This window comes from Lepidochelys kempii, chromosome 10 (genome assembly GCF_965140285.1).
Source record: "Lepidochelys kempii isolate rLepKem1 chromosome 10, rLepKem1.hap1, whole genome shotgun sequence".
In the NCBI taxonomy this organism is placed as follows: Eukaryota; Metazoa; Chordata; order Testudines; family Cheloniidae; genus Lepidochelys; species Lepidochelys kempii.
Window position 1 is genome coordinate 81088820 of NC_136389.1, and position 16214 is coordinate 81105033.

General features: G+C 56.3%; 1 protein-coding gene across 2 annotated transcripts; it reads left to right on the forward strand.

Annotated features, from left to right (window-relative positions):
• The first annotated feature begins 3048 nt into the window (after positions 1–3048).
• Positions 3049–12981, forward strand: SKOR1 (SKI family transcriptional corepressor 1). Of its 2 annotated transcripts, XM_073304442.1 has the most exons (9): positions 3049–3218; positions 5179–7132; positions 7923–8019; positions 8705–8812; positions 9541–9612; positions 10919–10993; positions 11248–11322; positions 11834–11899; positions 12271–12981. In XM_073304442.1, the coding sequence occupies exons 2-9, from the start codon at positions 5195–5197 to the stop codon at positions 12366–12368; spliced, it is 2529 nt and encodes an 842-aa protein (XP_073160543.1). In that variant the 5' UTR covers positions 3049–3218; positions 5179–5194; the 3' UTR covers positions 12369–12981. The 2 variants fall into 2 exon arrangements, with proteins under 2 accessions (XP_073160543.1, XP_073160542.1); XM_073304441.1 differs by lacking the exon at positions 9541–9612 and having other exon boundaries at positions 3143–3218.
• Positions 12982–16214: the final 3233 nt, after the last annotated feature.

A 16214-nucleotide genomic window follows, 5' to 3' on the forward strand; every position in this document is an offset into this window, starting at 1 on the left:
ATATTTAGCTACGCATTTGTTTAGAGGGCTCCGCGCCCGGGCTGCCGAGTTCACAGGCGGGCTGCGCCGCAGGAGCGGGCAAAGGGACCCCGCTAAAATGACGCCTGGAAAGTCGAACGAAGGCGGCAGCCGGGGTGCGCTGGGCCCCTTGCAAGGGGCCCGGGGCCCATCCCTTCCGCGGGTCGGCGAGCTCCTCGGCCCCGACAGCGCGGCGCAATCGTTGGGCACGACGCAGCCTTCCGTGGTTGCTTTAAATAATTAAAAGGCGAGGAATAATTACCGCAGCCGAGTGTAATTATTGCGGGGAAGGCGGCTGGGGCAGGGTTACCTAGAGTCTGTATAAATGTTACATCCAACCCGCCCCCCCCCCTCCAGCCGGGCTAGGTAACCCAGGCGGGGCAATACGGGGAATTTCAATCTGACGGCGGGAAGCGCTGGGGACAGGGACTTAAAGTGGCTGCCTTAACGGCACTTTTATGCGGGCAGGAGCCTGTGCCCCAAGCTCCAGGGTGGGGCACCCACCGCTTCCCAGCTCCCTGGCTTTTAAAGCCCCCCCGAGCTGTGATTAATTCTGGTGTGTTTGAAAAGGACTGGTCCGGCCCCAGCCCTGAAAGGCTGGACTTGAATCGTATTCCGAGGAAGAGATTTATGGCCCTAAATCTGCTTTCAAGGACAAATACGTTTAATGACACATTAAATCCCAGGCAGGCAATATGATTTTCATAACAATACTTGCTTTAATATGTAACACATATGTCGGCGGAGGGCAAAAGCGGTTCTAGCTGAACGGGAGGCTGCTTAACAAAAGTAATAGCTGGGGGCGATTCGAGGGCCGTTATTAACTTCTGTTTGATTAGTGTAATTGCTCAAATTTGGGCCGGACAGTATGATTAATTACAGTTTAATTAACGTGGCCATTAAGAGCACTTAATGCCACAATGCTTTAGAAACAGCCCGAGGAGCGGAGCGGAGCTGCAGGGAAAGGCCGGGGTTGTTTGGTTGTGGAAATGCCTTTTTAGGGTTGATCATTTTTGTAAACGATAACGCGCGCTTTTAAAAATCTCCCCCGTCAAACCCAGCGGCCCACGCAGCGGATCAGCCGCCAGTTCGATAGCCCCGGGAGAGACTCGCTTCCTTTAGTTAAGATGGTTTGATTTTTAGCAGTTCCCATTTGTGCAGGAGCCGCAAAGAGGACTGAGATTTACGGGGGAGTTTTGGACACGGAGGCTGGGGGTTTTCCTTTGGACAGGTAGCGCAGTAATGGCCTTACCCCCCCCCAAAAAAATCCCTCTGCCTAATTCATCACAATCCCCGAATGACCCAGTACCCCGGAGCCCCGTTGCGGGGAGTTTAACTAACGAATAACACGGTCCAGCTTTCCCCATTCAAGTCACGCCACCAGCCCGACTTCGTGCCTGGCCCGTGGAGCCCCCACACGCAGGCGAGTGACCGGGTTAGTCCTGGGCGAGCAATAATGGTTCTTTCGGGGACTTTGGGGCTGATGTTCCCGGTGGCTCTCCGGGTTCAGACAGCCGAGCTCCTGGGTGGATTTAGAGACAGAGATTCCCTGCTCCTCATCCCTGCGGTTCCTGAGCGAGGCCAGGGAGCTGCCAGGGTCCCCAGAGAGCTGAAGGATGGTTATTGATCAGCTTATAAATAGTTAATCTCACCAGGATTTCGTTACCGGCGAGTATTGCACAAATAGATCAGCGGGCTCGCAGGGAGGGGGGTTGGAGCCGAGGCAGGCGGCTCGCCTCGGGGCTCGCAGGCAGCGGGCTGGGGAGGGGACCCAGCCTGCGGCTACCTCTGAATGCAAAGTTTAAAAAACAATCAGCGCCTTCCCTTTTTACTGCGCCTTCTAATTACCCCGCCGAAGAGATCGTTAGCCAGAGGCCGGGATGACTTTCTGTCGCATTTCATGGCGTCTTTACTTTCAAACAAGAATTGATTGGCCTCTCTCGGAGGCCTCTTTGGATGCCCCCTTAACGTGATAAATAATAAATTCCTCAATTTCTCCAGCCATCGATTCCCCCCTCCCCTTTTGCTCCCGTTTGTTACCGCGTTGGGCACCGCCAGGCCCCCTAGCCAGCCCGGGCTAGGGCTTCTCGGGGCTGCTTTGGGAGGCTGAGAAAACACCTGGCTCCGGCCCCTCCAGGTTTTCGCCGCTTCTCTCCCTCTCCCAGCGGTTCCTCTGCTGGGCAGCTGAGTGCCACATTGGCCTGCCCTTCTCGCGCCCGCTAATCGAGGTAAGGCTAACTCTGGACCCCGTGTGGGGCGGCGGGGGAAGCCCCCGAATGCACCCTGGGCTGCAAACTTTCCTGAACCGGTTTTGTGCTCAGGGTTTGCAGCCCCAGCCGCTCTCCCAACGCGCCAACTTTGGACCCAGCTTGGCTAAAAAAATAAAACTCCAACCACAGCGGTTTGGTTCCTGTCCTTCTCCACACGGCAGGCGCCCACCCTGCGGACGCGGCTCCCAGAGAGGAGCCGCTCGGTGACCCCCCGGGACTGACGCCTCGCCCGTTGGCCAGCCTCCATCGCTCTAAGGCTGGCGGGCAGGAGAAAGAGAGAAAGACAGAAAGGTGTGTCAGGACGGGCCTCCCCCGCGGCTCCCCTTTCTCTTAGCCCCTTCCTCCCCCAGCCCGAGTTTCCCTCCGCTTGCAGCGCGGGGAGATGGCCCCGCGGCAGGTGAAAGGTGGACAAATCCAAGCGCTTACCTTTGCCAGATCGCGTGGATTTTTCTAAGCGCTTTTCCTTTCCTCCCCCCTTTCTCCTCCCCCCAGCAATTTTTGTGTCCCCCCCCCAGCTCTTAAAGCAGCCCGGGCTGCGTTTTGATTGACTGGAGCGCAACCGTGATTGACGCGCGCCCGGGTCCCGAAGGCAGTTAATGTAAATACGCGGGTGCTAAGTGGGTGTGCCTTCCTATTATTTTAGCTGTCACTGGATCAATGTGCAGCGTCTTCAGCTAAGGATCAGGATCCTCCCTTGGACCTGCCATGTGGTCACTTTTCTTGTTGCATCTCCGCGCGGGAGGACACGGGCGGAGGGCAGGAGCCCGGGCGCTCCCATGAAACTCCGCAGCTTCATTGGGTTGTGGATGCCGCTGCAGCCTGGCAAGAACGGAACCTAGCGAGCTGCGGGTGGATTGGTTTTGGGGCGCTGGGCTATTCTGACAACTGCTTCCGACCTTGCCCGTCGCTCCAGGGATTGCTCCGCACAAGGTAAGCCCTTCCCCTCCCTGCAAACCTGCGCCCGCACTCCATGGCTTTCCTTGAATTTATTTTGCAACCCTGCTTCGAACCCGACACCCGAAAATCCAAGCAGACCCTGGGAGTCGTTGAAACAATACGTGGCTCAGCGACATTTCGGGCTTTCCCGTCTGCCGCCTGCCTCTCTGCTCCTTCCCTGGCTGGCGCCTCCTTCGTTTCTGTTGATCTCAAAGTAATTCCTTTTAATTCCATGACATTCGGCCACATTCTGCCTGTTTCACGTCCAATTAGGCGTTGGGATGTGAGTGCTGGTGTGAGGGGTGAATAACTTGCTGTCCTGAATTAGTCACTTAAAAATAAACAAAAAATCACCCCCCCCCATAAATCTAAATAAATACGTGTTCCCAATATTGGATCCCAGCTAGGAATATTTTGGCTGCAGCCAAGACAGTGAAGCCCCTTTGTCTGGAACATGGCAGCGTTTAGACAGAGGTGGGGTGAAGTTTTAGTCTGATCTCGAGGAGGACACTACTCCAGCTATTTTGTGTAATTACAATGAAAGCTGCTTAATGCGGCGATCCCTTTTAGATAAGCTAATTTGCTTGGCTCACGATTCCTTCTGCTCTCTGGGCGAGTTGGGAGCCTTATGGGGCAGGTCAGTAATCTTCCTCGCTCCTAATCCCCTGCAATGGCATTCGACAAGGGAGAATTTCCGTGCATGCTCAACTCGTTTCAAGTAGAATTGTTGGTCCAGCGCATTTAAAAATAACACGGGGCCCAAAGTCGCTGAGGAAACCCGACAGCTTTCGGCCGCAGAGCATTTCCTGAATCTTCTCTCGTTTTGGGGTACTCTTTCGGGCTGACAAATGGGAACCCTTTAAAGCATGAGCGCAGTGGTTTTGATTAAATGCATGTGGCCCAGTGTCACCGCAGGATTACTGGGAGGCTAAGAAAGACAGTGAGTTTATTTAAAACCGCGGTTTGTGTAAATCCCCTCACGGTTATCTAAAGTGGAGCAGTCAGGTTAGCTAGTTATTTACTGAGTAGCTTCTCTAATGTGTAAATACAATTGCACGCAGCGCTCATTAAAGTCTGTTTTCCTTTCCTCCAGCACTTACCTAGCCTAGGTGCTATTTAACACAAACAAACAAACAAACAGGGAATAGGTTAGAGTGAGAAACCGAGCGTCTGAAACGTGGGAGATTAAAAATAGAGGGAAAGAGGGGAACCCCCCTCCCCCAAAAAATCCCAAATGCTTCACGAAGGGATGTCGGGCTGTTGCGTTTAATGCCCCCCACTTCTGCTCAGAAATGGCCAAGTGACCAGGCAGGCTTGCGATCCAAAGGCGAAATCTGACAACAAACGGGGTCGGTTTGTGTTTTCATTTCTGGCTGTGCTATTTTCATTTGTAACTAAATACCCCGAGCGATTCCTTTGCGACACACAGAGGTGCATTGTGTCGATCGTTAATATTTTATATTCGAGATTCTCTTCCTCTGCGTGTGCCCACGGAATGCAGTAATTGTGGTAGATTTAAAATGACATTTTGGCCCTCCTTCTCAGGTCTGCATGGGTCTGGAACGGCAGACAGATCCTGGAATAATAGGTGACCGGGGGAGGGAGGATAAGGGGGAACAGGTCTTACTTAACACACAGCAAAACCTTTCAAGCCACAAAGAATAGCGGCAGCCTCTCCAAACGTCTCCTTGTACCATCCAGCGCCCAGGGGATTTTCTGCCTGTGCAATGCCCCTGCCGCGGTGTAGAGACGGATGCAGTGCGGCTGCTAAGACAATTTTACCGGGTAGGGGAAGATCGGCTGCGACACAAAAGGCCACACGGTGCCCGGGCAGGGTTGGCCGCTGGAGTTTGCCTGGCTTCCTGGCTGGCTGCTTTCCCCCAGGAGTAAGGGTTCGGTTTGCCGCGGGGGTGCGTGGCTAATCTCTGCCTTTTGTTGTGTTTTTGTGTTGCAGGATTGTTCTGGGGGGGATGGAGGCGATTGCCAGTCAGATGGGAACGGGGAGAGACGCAAGCTCCTCCCCGAATTCAAAGCAAGAGCTGCAGCCCTACTCGGGCTCCAATCCCCTCAAGCCCAACCAAGTGGGTGAGACCTCCCTGTACGGCGTGCCCATAGTGTCCCTGGTCATCGACGGGCAGGAGCGCCTGTGCCTGGCGCAGATCTCCAACACCCTGCTCAAGAATTACAGCTACAATGAGATCCACAACCGGCGGGTGGCGCTGGGCATCACCTGCGTGCAGTGCACCCCGGTGCAGCTGGAGATCCTGCGGCGGGCCGGGGCCATGCCCATCTCCTCCCGGCGCTGCGGCATGATCACCAAGCGGGAGGCGGAGCGGCTCTGCAAGTCCTTCCTGGGCGAGCACAAGCCGCCCAAGCTGCCGGAGAACTTCGCCTTCGACGTGGTGCACGAGTGCGCCTGGGGCTCGCGGGGCAGCTTCATCCCGGCCCGCTACAACAGCTCCCGGGCCAAGTGCATCAAGTGCGGCTACTGCAGCATGTATTTCTCGCCCAACAAGTTCATCTTCCACTCCCACCGCACGCCGGACGCCAAGTACACGCAGCCCGACGCCGCCAACTTCAACTCCTGGCGCCGCCACCTCAAGCTGGGCGACAAGACGGCCACGGACGAGCTGAGCCACGCCTGGGAGGATGTCAAGGCCATGTTCAACGGCGGCACCCGCAAGCGGACCTTCTCCCTGCACGGGGCGGCCGCCGCCGCCGCCGCCGGCGCCTCCCCGGCCGCCAAGGCCGCCCTGCACCCGCCGCCGCCCGGCGGAGCCGAGCTGGCCCCGGCGCACAAGAGCCTCCGCTGCAGCGGAGAGGAGGCGCCCGGGGAGCGCGGCGCGCTGAGCCTGGCCGGGGCGCACGGCGGGGCCGGCGCGGTGCGCAGCTACCCGGTCATCCCGGTGCCCAGCAAAGGCTTCGGCATGCTGCAGAAGCTGCCGCCGCCGCTCTTCCCGCACCCCTACGGCTTCCCGGCCGCCGCCTTCGGGCTCTGCCCCAAGAAGCAGGAGGACTCGCTCGGCGGAGCCGGCGGGGGCGAGCCCGGCAAGGGGGGCGCCCTGCCGCCGGGCATGTTCTGGGGCCACCCGCACCCCCACCAACCCCAGCAGCAGCAGCCGCCGCCGCCGCCGCACCAGGCCGGGGCGGGCAAGGACGGCGGCGTCTACCCGCCCTTCCCCATGTTCTGGCCGGCCGCCGGCAGCCTGCCCGTGCCGCCCTACCCGGCCCAGAGCCAGGCCAAAGCGGCCGCCACCGCGGTGGTGGTGGCGGCCGCCGCCGCCGCCGCCGCGGCCGCCGCCGACCCCCCGGGCCTGGGCGGCCGCCACAGCGAGCTGGAGGGCTCGGAGCCGTCGGGCAGCGGGCGCAGCAGCGCCACCCCGCAGGAGGGCTCCGGGGCGGACGGCGAGCGCTGCTCCAGCGCCCTCTCCAGGGCGGCCGCCGAGGAGGAGCGGTCCGGGGACGAGGCGCTGCTGCCCCCGCTGCCCCTGCCCCGCAAGGGCAGCTACCTCTCCGCCTTCCGCCCCGTGGTGAAGGACGCGGAGAGCATCGCCAAGCTGTACGGCACCCGGGAGGCCTACGGCGGGGCGGGCCGGGGCGCGGCCGGCTACCTGTCCCCGGACTTCCTCAGCGAGGGCAGCTCCAGCTACCGCTCCCTCTCGCCCGGCGCCGACACGGCCGACGAGCCCGAGGTGGACGTGGAGTCCAACCGCTTCCCCGAGGACGAGGAGGACGAGGAGGAGGCGGCGGCGGCGGCGGAGGAGCCGCAGCTGCTGCCCAGGGCGGAGGAGCCGCCGCCGCCGCCGGCTCTGGCCGAGGAGCCAGCCGGGGAGCAGGGGCCGGAGGAAGGGAACCGGCCGCCGCCCGAGGGGAGCCCGCAGAGGAGCGGCAGCAGGGCCGGCTTCGAGGTGGGAGGCTCCGCCGGGCACCCAGCTCCAAGCCGGGCCCTTCCCGAGCTCGGGCGCTGGGCCCACGGGGCCCTGGAGCCCCGGGCGTGGGTGCAAGGCCCAGCCCCCGGGAGAGGCCAGGCCTGGCCGCGGTGCAGGCGGGAGCACGCCGTGTCGGGGCAGGTGATGGAGACCCGGCCCTGGGGAGGGGGACAGACGTGGGAGGAAGCGGAGACGGCTCCGATCGCCAGGGGCCTGCGTGGCTTTAGCCGAGACACAGGAGCCGTGCCTGACTCTGGGGGGAGCTGGCAGGGGACGGGCACTGTCCGCAGCCGGCAGGACATTCAACCCCGCACGCTATGAATGCCACGGCGCATCTGGGGGGGGGAGGATTTGATTCAGCCCTCCCCCCCCCCCCAGTTATTATTTTAAAAGGGGTTATTCGGCGCACCTGTAAATTTACATGCAGCCGCATTAAACCACAGCTAATTAACCTGATTAGAAGGATTGCTTTCATGCTTAGGGGGGAAATTGCCTAAAATTAGGTGTCTGCTGGGTCTGTGGGGGCTCCAGGCTTTGAAAAGCTCTTGTACTCTGCGGTTGGATTTTAATGGGGGTAATTTTCTCCGGAGCGCTAATAATTACGCTTAATAAAACGATCGTCGCCTTCTGCCGCGGGGAAGTCACTCTCTGGCAACCCCCCGCAGCAGTAAGTGCCCCGAACTCCGGGGCGTCTGGGGATCCTCGCTGGTGTGACCACCCCCCCCCCCAGCCCAACTAATTCCGTTTAATTTTTCCCTTTATTTTGAAGGTCTACACCCAGGAAAGAGAAGACCATCTGCAGGCTCTGAAGAACGCTGCTTCACTGGGGCCCGCAGCCACTTACCTTTGCAACCCCGAGGCAAATGGTAAAATTGCCCTCTTTGCTAGCCATTGTCTCCGGTGGCTTGAAATTTTAAACGGGGGAGGGGGAGAGAAAAGAGAGACAACACTCACCCCCCCCCCATCACCACCTCCTTTGGAATAATTCTTATTCCAAGCCTGCTAATAGACTATATGAATCTTTACATGTCATTTCCATTTTTGGCAGGACCTTCAAACAAATTTAGCTGTTTTCAGGGAAGGTCTTTCGTGCAAATAATCCAAACCTCGGGTGTCATTTCGGGTGACTGCTTTTTTTTTTTTAAGTCGGATTTATTTAGGGGCATGTGTTTGCTGGGTGTAAATTGCTCTTCAAAGGCAAGTATTTTCCTCTCCCTGTATCTGGTGGAGTCACCGCTTGCAAAAGGTTTGGTAGCGAAAACTTCGAAGCAGCTGCTGAATTTGTAACGGAGAAGCCTGTGATTTTTGACTCTATTTTCAACGCGGTTCAACCTCTCTCTTGGTCCCTCCGGTTTAGGAGCGCGTGTGCGCTCTAGGGGAGCTTGAAGGCACCTTTCAGTAAACCTCCAGGAGAGCAAGCTCCTGTCCACTTGCAAAGCGATTAGGATTAGAAGGCTTTAATAGGGGCTTTGTCCTTAATTATGTAATTAAGGATATATTAGGATAATACTTTCTTTGCTTATGGTTGAAAATCGGTTTATTAACTTTAAGAGCAAGATAAAGACGACAATCACTCGACAGCAGAGGATTTAGAGACCAGCAAATCCTATCAAGACCAAAGGAATGTCTCGCATCCAAGTCCTGTAAATACCGACAGAGGTAAGCGGCAGGCACAGGATTGCCCTTCTGCTCCAAAGGAGGCTTTTGTTTTGTAACCCGGTCTGTGACCTTTCAGACGCAAAACTGCGGTGGAAACCGGAGTGCGTGCAAAGGACCAATAAATCACAACTCCTGCGCTCCTTATCTTCCGCCGAAATAATAGATATTTTTGACAGGACTTGTTCTCCCCTGAAAGGAGCTCGTTTAAATCACCAGTAAAAAGCTGTCCCCTACAGCTTTAGGCAAATAAATATTTAAATAACTCAGTGAATTACAAGTCACTTTTCCTAGGTTGCTATGGCCTTGATTTTTTCCCTTTCAGGGTTTTGTCACTTACACACATGAGAAGTAGGATCCGGTTTTAGCTTTAACCCCCACCCCACTTTCATTGTTTAATACTCCACTGGTTTGAGGGGTGCCGCAGTTAGCAAGATAAGGTCGCTGCTCCAAGGAGCTTACAGTCAAACTGTGTTTAATGCGGACAGGACTCGCTGATCTCCAGCCCAACGACTAGAAGACTTAGCGGTTGTGTCTTTCACAGCTGGTTAGTAAACTTCCTGGCCCGGGCCGGGGCACTGTTTATGGACAGTCTGGCTCTTGCACGAGCGACACAGTCCCTCGCGCCAGTACCAGAGATGAACGCAAACCAGTGCTTGCTTCTCACTGTCTCTCTGCCCCTCAGGTCTCCTCTAGACGCAATCTAACGCTATGCATGTTCTGCACTGCAGGTGAGGAAGGTCTCAGCATTGACTTTATGGGGACCCAACTAGTTGAAAAAGACATTGAAAATCTGGCAAGAGGTGAGGTTCCGGGGCTCTGGTGACCCTGGGGCAGGGGGATTTTTCCATTAGCTTCTCAGCTGCGTCCTCCCACAATCTGTTTTGTCAGCTCGGTAACCTCAGGTCCCGACCGGGTGCGTGTGTGGTGGGGGAGGAATCTCTGGGGCTTTACTTGGAGTTTCAGTTCTTGGTATGTAATGGGCCCTGCAATCCAAGGAACTGGATTGGGACAAGTAGCCGATTTTAAGTTCTTACACAAAGACCTTGGAAGGCGGGATCCACCCAGAAGGGTTTGGAGAGCGCAGGCTCTTGCCTTCTCGCCAGGAGAAACGATGCCATCCCTGCCGCAGAGTGGCGCGGCCCCAAGAAGTGTGTGTGAAACTCCTGAGGCGGGGAAATGCTACCAGAGCAACCCAAGTGCACAGTGGGCTTCGTACGCCATTTCCTCTCCCTGTTGGGTTTTGAACAAGCGAGGCAGATGGATAGTGAGCTAGAGAGATTTGGGTAAATGGGATCTACTCCTCCGTCCTGTCCAAAGGACCGAATCCTAATCTGGAACGGAGTGGAAGCGGATCGAATCGCGCCCCTAGCAGAGATGCGGGGCGCGTTGAAACAGGCCGGGTAGAGACAAGCGCGCAGCGATGGTGGCCTGTCTGCCAATAAAGGGGCACAAACTCTCCGAGAAGGGCTCGTTTCTCTTTTGGCTGGCTGGAGAGCTGTCGAGGCCTGGCCAGGGGTCCCAAACTGTAACTAACCCCGTCAGCATTCAGAGAAACCGTGAAAGGGGGCCAGGCTGCTGCCTGAGAGAGTCACTTCACCTCCACCTTCCGTTGTCACTTTCCATAAATCCGTGAGGAAGCTGAAGGAAGGGGGGTGATTTGCATGGTCCTTAATGGGCAGGGGTTTGGCGCGTCCCCCTGATTCCGCGCGAAGAGCTGAACTGTTCCGAACGCGGGCGATCGGAAATCCCGAGGAATGATTCATGACTCGATGATGAATTCAGATTGGCCTTAAAACCACCGACCCGCCGTTCTTGCAACCTCTCTCCTATCACAGAAAGCGTCCCAGGGTTTTATCCTCCGGTCTTCGAGGGTGCTTGTGGGCTCCTTAAAACGGACGCAGCTCCCAGCCCCGTCCCTTAGGATGGACCCCACCGATTTCAGGTGCCTTTCGTTCCCAGGCAGAGCGCCCCGTTTATAATTTTCTGTTGGCTGTAGGTATTTCCCCCCCCGGGAGTGATTAACTCCTGTGATTAATGTGATGCGATTAAAGCAGGCGCCGATGTCTCTCCATATGGGAAGTGCGTGTTCTCTTTCTCTTTCCGCAGGCGAGTTGCAAAAACTGCTCCTGGGGCAAGTGGATCTTAGGAAGAAATTAGAACGGGAATTCCAAAGTCTAAAAGGTACCCGCTCCCCCCGCCCCCCCCACGTTTCACGCATCAACGACTCCAGTTTTTAAAATGACTTAAAATCCACATTAACCTGCCCCACTGGGGCCTTGTGGCTTCGCACTATTTTGAGCAAGCCCCATCCGAAAAGGTAGGAGCTGCCTCCCACCCGCAGGCCTGCTTTACACCTCCCCACTAGATGCATGCTCGGGCCGAGGGGGGAGAGCTGCGTTACCGTTCTCCCTGACGGCTGCCTGCCATCCGCACAGATAATTTTCAGGATCAGATGAAGAGGGAGCTGGCGTACAGGGAAGAAATGGTTCAGCAGCTACAAATTGTCAGAGGTAAGGCCCGACTCCGGTGAGAGCCTGCGCGTAGACGCCCTGGTAGGGCGCTTGCCCTGTGAGCTCAGTCATTTACATGTAAATGGGAGGTAATTTAACAATTATTTTTTTTATTGAATATCCTTCTGTATACTCTGATTAGCCCCCGAATTGCCAGCCAGCCCAGCACACGGCTCGGAGGCATCATTACACAGGAGTGATTGAACTTCTTATCGCAGCAATTTCCAGGGCTTCTAAATTAAAAACCGAGGCGTAAAATTACCTGGGAAGTAATGCCTAAGTTTGCTTGAATTTTGACTGTATCCATCTGCCTTAAAGCGCAATTCTCAGCCGTTGCTTTCCAATGCCAGACTGCGACCCTAAGCCAGCGCGCTCCTTGGTTGGTTTGGTTTTAAACCCCGAACTCCAGAGCCTGGCTTCATTCAACCTCGAAGTGGCTGTGTTGTGTGATGATTTATGCCCTTCACTCTGAAGGCATCACATCTCTGATCCGTTTCCCCCCTCTTCCCAGATACCTTGTGTAACGAACTGGACCAGGAGAGGAAAGCTCGCTACGCCATCCAGCAGAAGTTAAAAGGTATCTCTCCAAAGCAGGGGAGGAGATGGGGAAATGCCCACCTGGAAAATCATTTTCCGCGGGGGGGGGGGGGCGGGGAAGGGGTACACGAATGCGAAATAAAACGCAGGCCACTTGGGGTTGAAACCAAACGGGGAAACCAACGCGTGTCGGTAAAAGGGGGAAATGTTGAACCAGGTGTGCAGGGGGGCGGCAGATCTGGAAATCGCCTCAAACCATTGTCCTTGAAGAAGGATGCACATTAGATTGTACGGCTGTCAGGGGAAGCCTAGCTGCTTCCCCCCGGGCGATGGGGATCCGAACCGAGCCCGGTGTGAACGCGTGCGGGGGACAAGGAGTAACGAGTTTGCTTTGTGTCTGTCCCTTTGCAGAGGCCCACGACGCGCTCCACCACTTCTCCTGCAAAATGCTCACGCCTCGCCACTGCACGGGGAACTGCTCCTTCAAGCCGCCCCTGCTGCCCCAATGAGCCCCCCCGCCCTCCCCGCCAAAGCCATGCGATTTCGGAGTGTAAATAGCCGGCAGCCCCTTGCGCCGCGAAAGGGAAAACGCAGCCACAAGCCATTTCTAAGGAGACACGTGTAAATAAAGGACTGTGTGGAGCTCTCGGGCTCAGGGTTTCTAGGAGTGTAAATGCAGCTCATAAAGTCTGGGAATCCGGGCAGCTGACCGCCAAGGTGTAAACGGACCAAAAGCGAATTAGCAAAACAAAACGCCCACAGACGAGGTCCGCTGTGAATCGAATCGATCCCAGGAATTCTGCCAGAGACTTTCTCCTTGCTCACTGTCTGCCCCGCTCCATGCCTACCTGTCTGTCCACTTCTTGAAACCCTCGTCTAGACTGGGAACAGTGGCTATGTGCAATGGATATAAATGTACTGTGATTTCTCTTGGTCCAGTATTTGTTGAATTTTTATTGATTTATGATGTATATTTATTTCCCCTCGACGATCCCTTGTAAATGATGGATGTCACAGCACTTTATCGGGCGGTTTGCGACTCACGGTACACACAAGGAAAGGAGAAATAATAATAATAATTAATAAAAAACTCCTCCCCCCTGTTGTGGGGGGAGAAACCTCTGTACGCGATTTTTGTTCTTTAATAAAAGCCCCCTTTAAGCACAGCGGGGTGGCGGCTGAGTTATTGGCCAGCCTGGAGACGAGGAAGTCGGGTACCGAACTGTGTTCGAAGCGATTCGGCTCAATCGAAGTGTGAAAGGGACTGGCTCGAGCTGACTCCGAATGAGCTCAGGCCGGCGTCCAAGCACGGGTAGCGGCCCTTACTGGCGAAAACGGGGGAAAGGGCCAAACAGAGATGACCGGGGGAGGCCCAGGGCAATGCCCGGAGCAGGGTGTCCACAATCCAGTTCCGAGCAGAATCCTAGAGACCCGGCCCTGCCTCCCCCTCTGCCGGGCTAGCCAGGGCTGGGAGGGGGGCCGTCCTGCTTCCCAGCGAGAGAGCACCAGGGAAATACCCAGCCCCTCCCTCTGCCGCCTCCCCCATCTCTGGTTCTCTCCCCCCGCCTGGGCAGGGGGCAAAGGCTCTTCCCCCAGGGGACCAGGAGGCTCTTATTCAATTAGCCCCCAGGGCCTGACCGCCCCAGCTGCAGCCGGAGGAGCCGAGGCGCGGTATCGGCCCCAGCCGGCTGGGGACGGCGAAGGGACATGCAGGAGTCCCGGCAGCAGCTTAGGAGCCCGGGGCCATCTCCCCGGCAGTCAGCCGGGCAGCCTCTGGCGCGCCCCGGTTTTGGTTCATTACCGCCGCCGCTCCCCCATCCCCAGAGCCAGCCGCGCAAAGCAGAGGCTGGAGGCGAGATCAGCTGTTCAGGCCCCATTTCCTCTGGCCGGGACCCGCTGCTGCTGCCAGGGGGCCAGGAGCCGGCCCTCTTGCGGGCTTCCTAGAGCCCCCCCGACCCTGGCCCGAGACTGCCTGGGAGTTGGCTGGCTCCTTGGCCCGCTCCCAGCCCGGAGCTGGGGCATCTCCCGCCCTTGGTGCAAAGGCCCAAACAACGCCCAGCGTTTGCCACCTGCTCGCACCTTCCCAGCCCCCCTCCCCGAATCGGAGCGAGACCCGGAGGACAGACAGAGCGGCCCTGAGCCTCTTTCTCTCCGCATGGGCCAGCTGGGGGTGTCGCGGGCCTCACCTGGCCCGAGCGTTCCGCTGCAAGGGGCATGGGGGGTGGGAGAGGTAAATGGGGGCGGGGGGGTGAAGCGTTTCTTTGCAAAGTTTCCTCCTCTGTGGAGCCGCCCGGGAACTCACTAAGGCGCATTTCTAGGCTGGTGTCACCCAGGGGACTCCGGTGCTGAGTGGCTGGCGCACCCCTTCGCCCCGAATACCTGCGTTCAGCCCGGGATGCACCGAGCCAGAAACAGCTGCAGATGAAGGAGGGACGGCGGACTCCACTGGGGGGGGGGGCGCCCCCTGGCCTGCCCCAGGCAGGATGCGGGAGGCTTTCCTGGCCTAGCCAGTGGGCAGCATTGCCACATTAAATAGAAGCAACCGGGGGGGGGGGTAACATGACAGGCAGGGGGTCCTCTGGTCAGCTGATCTCCAGGCCAAGCTGCCAATCTTTTGGCGAGGCCCGGACACCCCTGCACGTGGCCGGGCTGCCAGGGAGGGAGCGGAATTTGTTCAGTGGGACACCCCAGCATCCTTTCATCAGCTGCTCAGATCTTGGGGGTTACAGTTGCGCCTCCCCGTCCCTGAACAACAGGGCTGTAGGTTACTTACTAACTGGGTTTGTATATATGGTGTATCCATCGGTAAATAGATGCCGAATTCGCCCTGAAATTGCTCTGTGAAAAGGTCCAGGCTGTTACCCTGGGAGCCATACGCAGCATTTGTTTGGTCAGTTTCTTGTTCCAAATAAGATCTCTCTGTCTCCCCCCCCCCCCGCCCCCAGTTTATCTTCTGAAACCCCCGCTCCCAGGTCTGCCTGGCTCAGATCGCTTTAAAGTGGCCCTGCCCGGGGGGGGTGGGGGGGCAGGAGCTGACCTGGGCCGCTGCCCCCCAGAGTCGCTGCTCCATCGGGGCGCGACTGGGGGTTCATTGATTCAGCCAAAGAGCCGAGCGGTGGAAAGCCCCTGGCCCCAGCTTTGGGATTTCTTGCCCGGGCCCCGTTACTTGAAGCAAGAGCCGCGCACCTGATGGCGACGAGAGGCGTTTGAGCGGAACCGTCGGCGAGGCCTGGCCGCGAACCGGCGGCCACACGCCTTCTGGAGCTCGCCCGGCTTGGCGCAGTGGCATGCGTGTTAAAAACCAGCGTGAATAGCTGAATGATTGCTCTGCGCACAATTATTGATAATGATACAATTTATTGCTGATTGTGGGGAGCTGGTATCTATTTTAATTAGTTTCTCAGATGCTAATTAAATTAAATGAAACATTAATAGGGGAAATATGGTGTTATTAACAACCCCCCCCCCCAACCACCCGAGCCTACTGGAGTTCATAAATATATTTCTTATCCTAAGGCTGCCACCGTGCGACGCTAAATAGGAACGGCAGGTAATTCTAGTCCTGTCACCCCCAGACTACAAATTTCAAGGCATTCAAAGTTGCTGGGAAAACCAGTTGCATACGACTTCTTTAGTCCATTTTTATTATACACAAGAGCAATTAGCCTTACCTCTTCTTTGGGAGAAAGGCTTGACTGCAAAAGAAGCTCAGACTCATTTCAAGGCTGCACCTTACAACTATTGCAGTCGTCTTAGTATTGTGGAAGAAAACAACGTTGGCATGTCAAAATGCAGGTGCCAGAATATTTCTTCTGGAGAAGGGGAGACTAGGCAGGGTTTTGAATGAGCTGTTACCAGCCCTACAACGTTTCCAAAGAGCACAGTTTTGGTTGAAGGCAAAAAAGTGCCAGATTTGCCGCCAGTGACTATTTGCATTTCAAATTAAATTTCACTGTAAGCCAAAAACACTTTAATTCCAACCCCAGAGTTTTCAGGTTTGTCCCACTACTGGTGTGATGACATCAGTGCACATAACAGAGGCACATTTCAACCCAAATGACATGTGATACCATCCATTTAAAATCATACTGCATTTTTATATACTAACCATTCTCTTCATTATATTAAATGTGTTATTTTATATGCTAAAGAGTGATGTGTTATGTGATAAACATGTCTTCATTTTGTCTTTTGGGGCCATCAATATCTCCATAGCCCTACAATTAAATGACAGTTTTAAAAGCAATTGTGTGGCTCATAGGCTTCATTTCTGCCAACCTATACTCCTCCAGCTCATTGTCTCTCTTTTCATAGGCCCCAGGTGACCACCGTGCCCCCCCCATCGTGGCACCTTG

Bases quoted from the DNA above. Each gene is read 5' to 3' on its own strand.
- SKOR1 (XM_073304442.1), top strand. From the start codon at position 5,195: ATGGAGGCGATTGCCAGTCAGATGGGAACGGGGAGAGACGCAAGCTCC. The intron at 8,020-8,704 runs GTAAAATTGCCC...ATTAACTTTAAG, and splicing joins TTGCAACCCCGAGGCAAATG to AGCAAGATAAAGACGACAAT. The intron at 9,613-10,918 runs GTGAGGTTCCGG...CTCTTTCCGCAG, and splicing joins CATTGAAAATCTGGCAAGAG to GCGAGTTGCAAAAACTGCTC.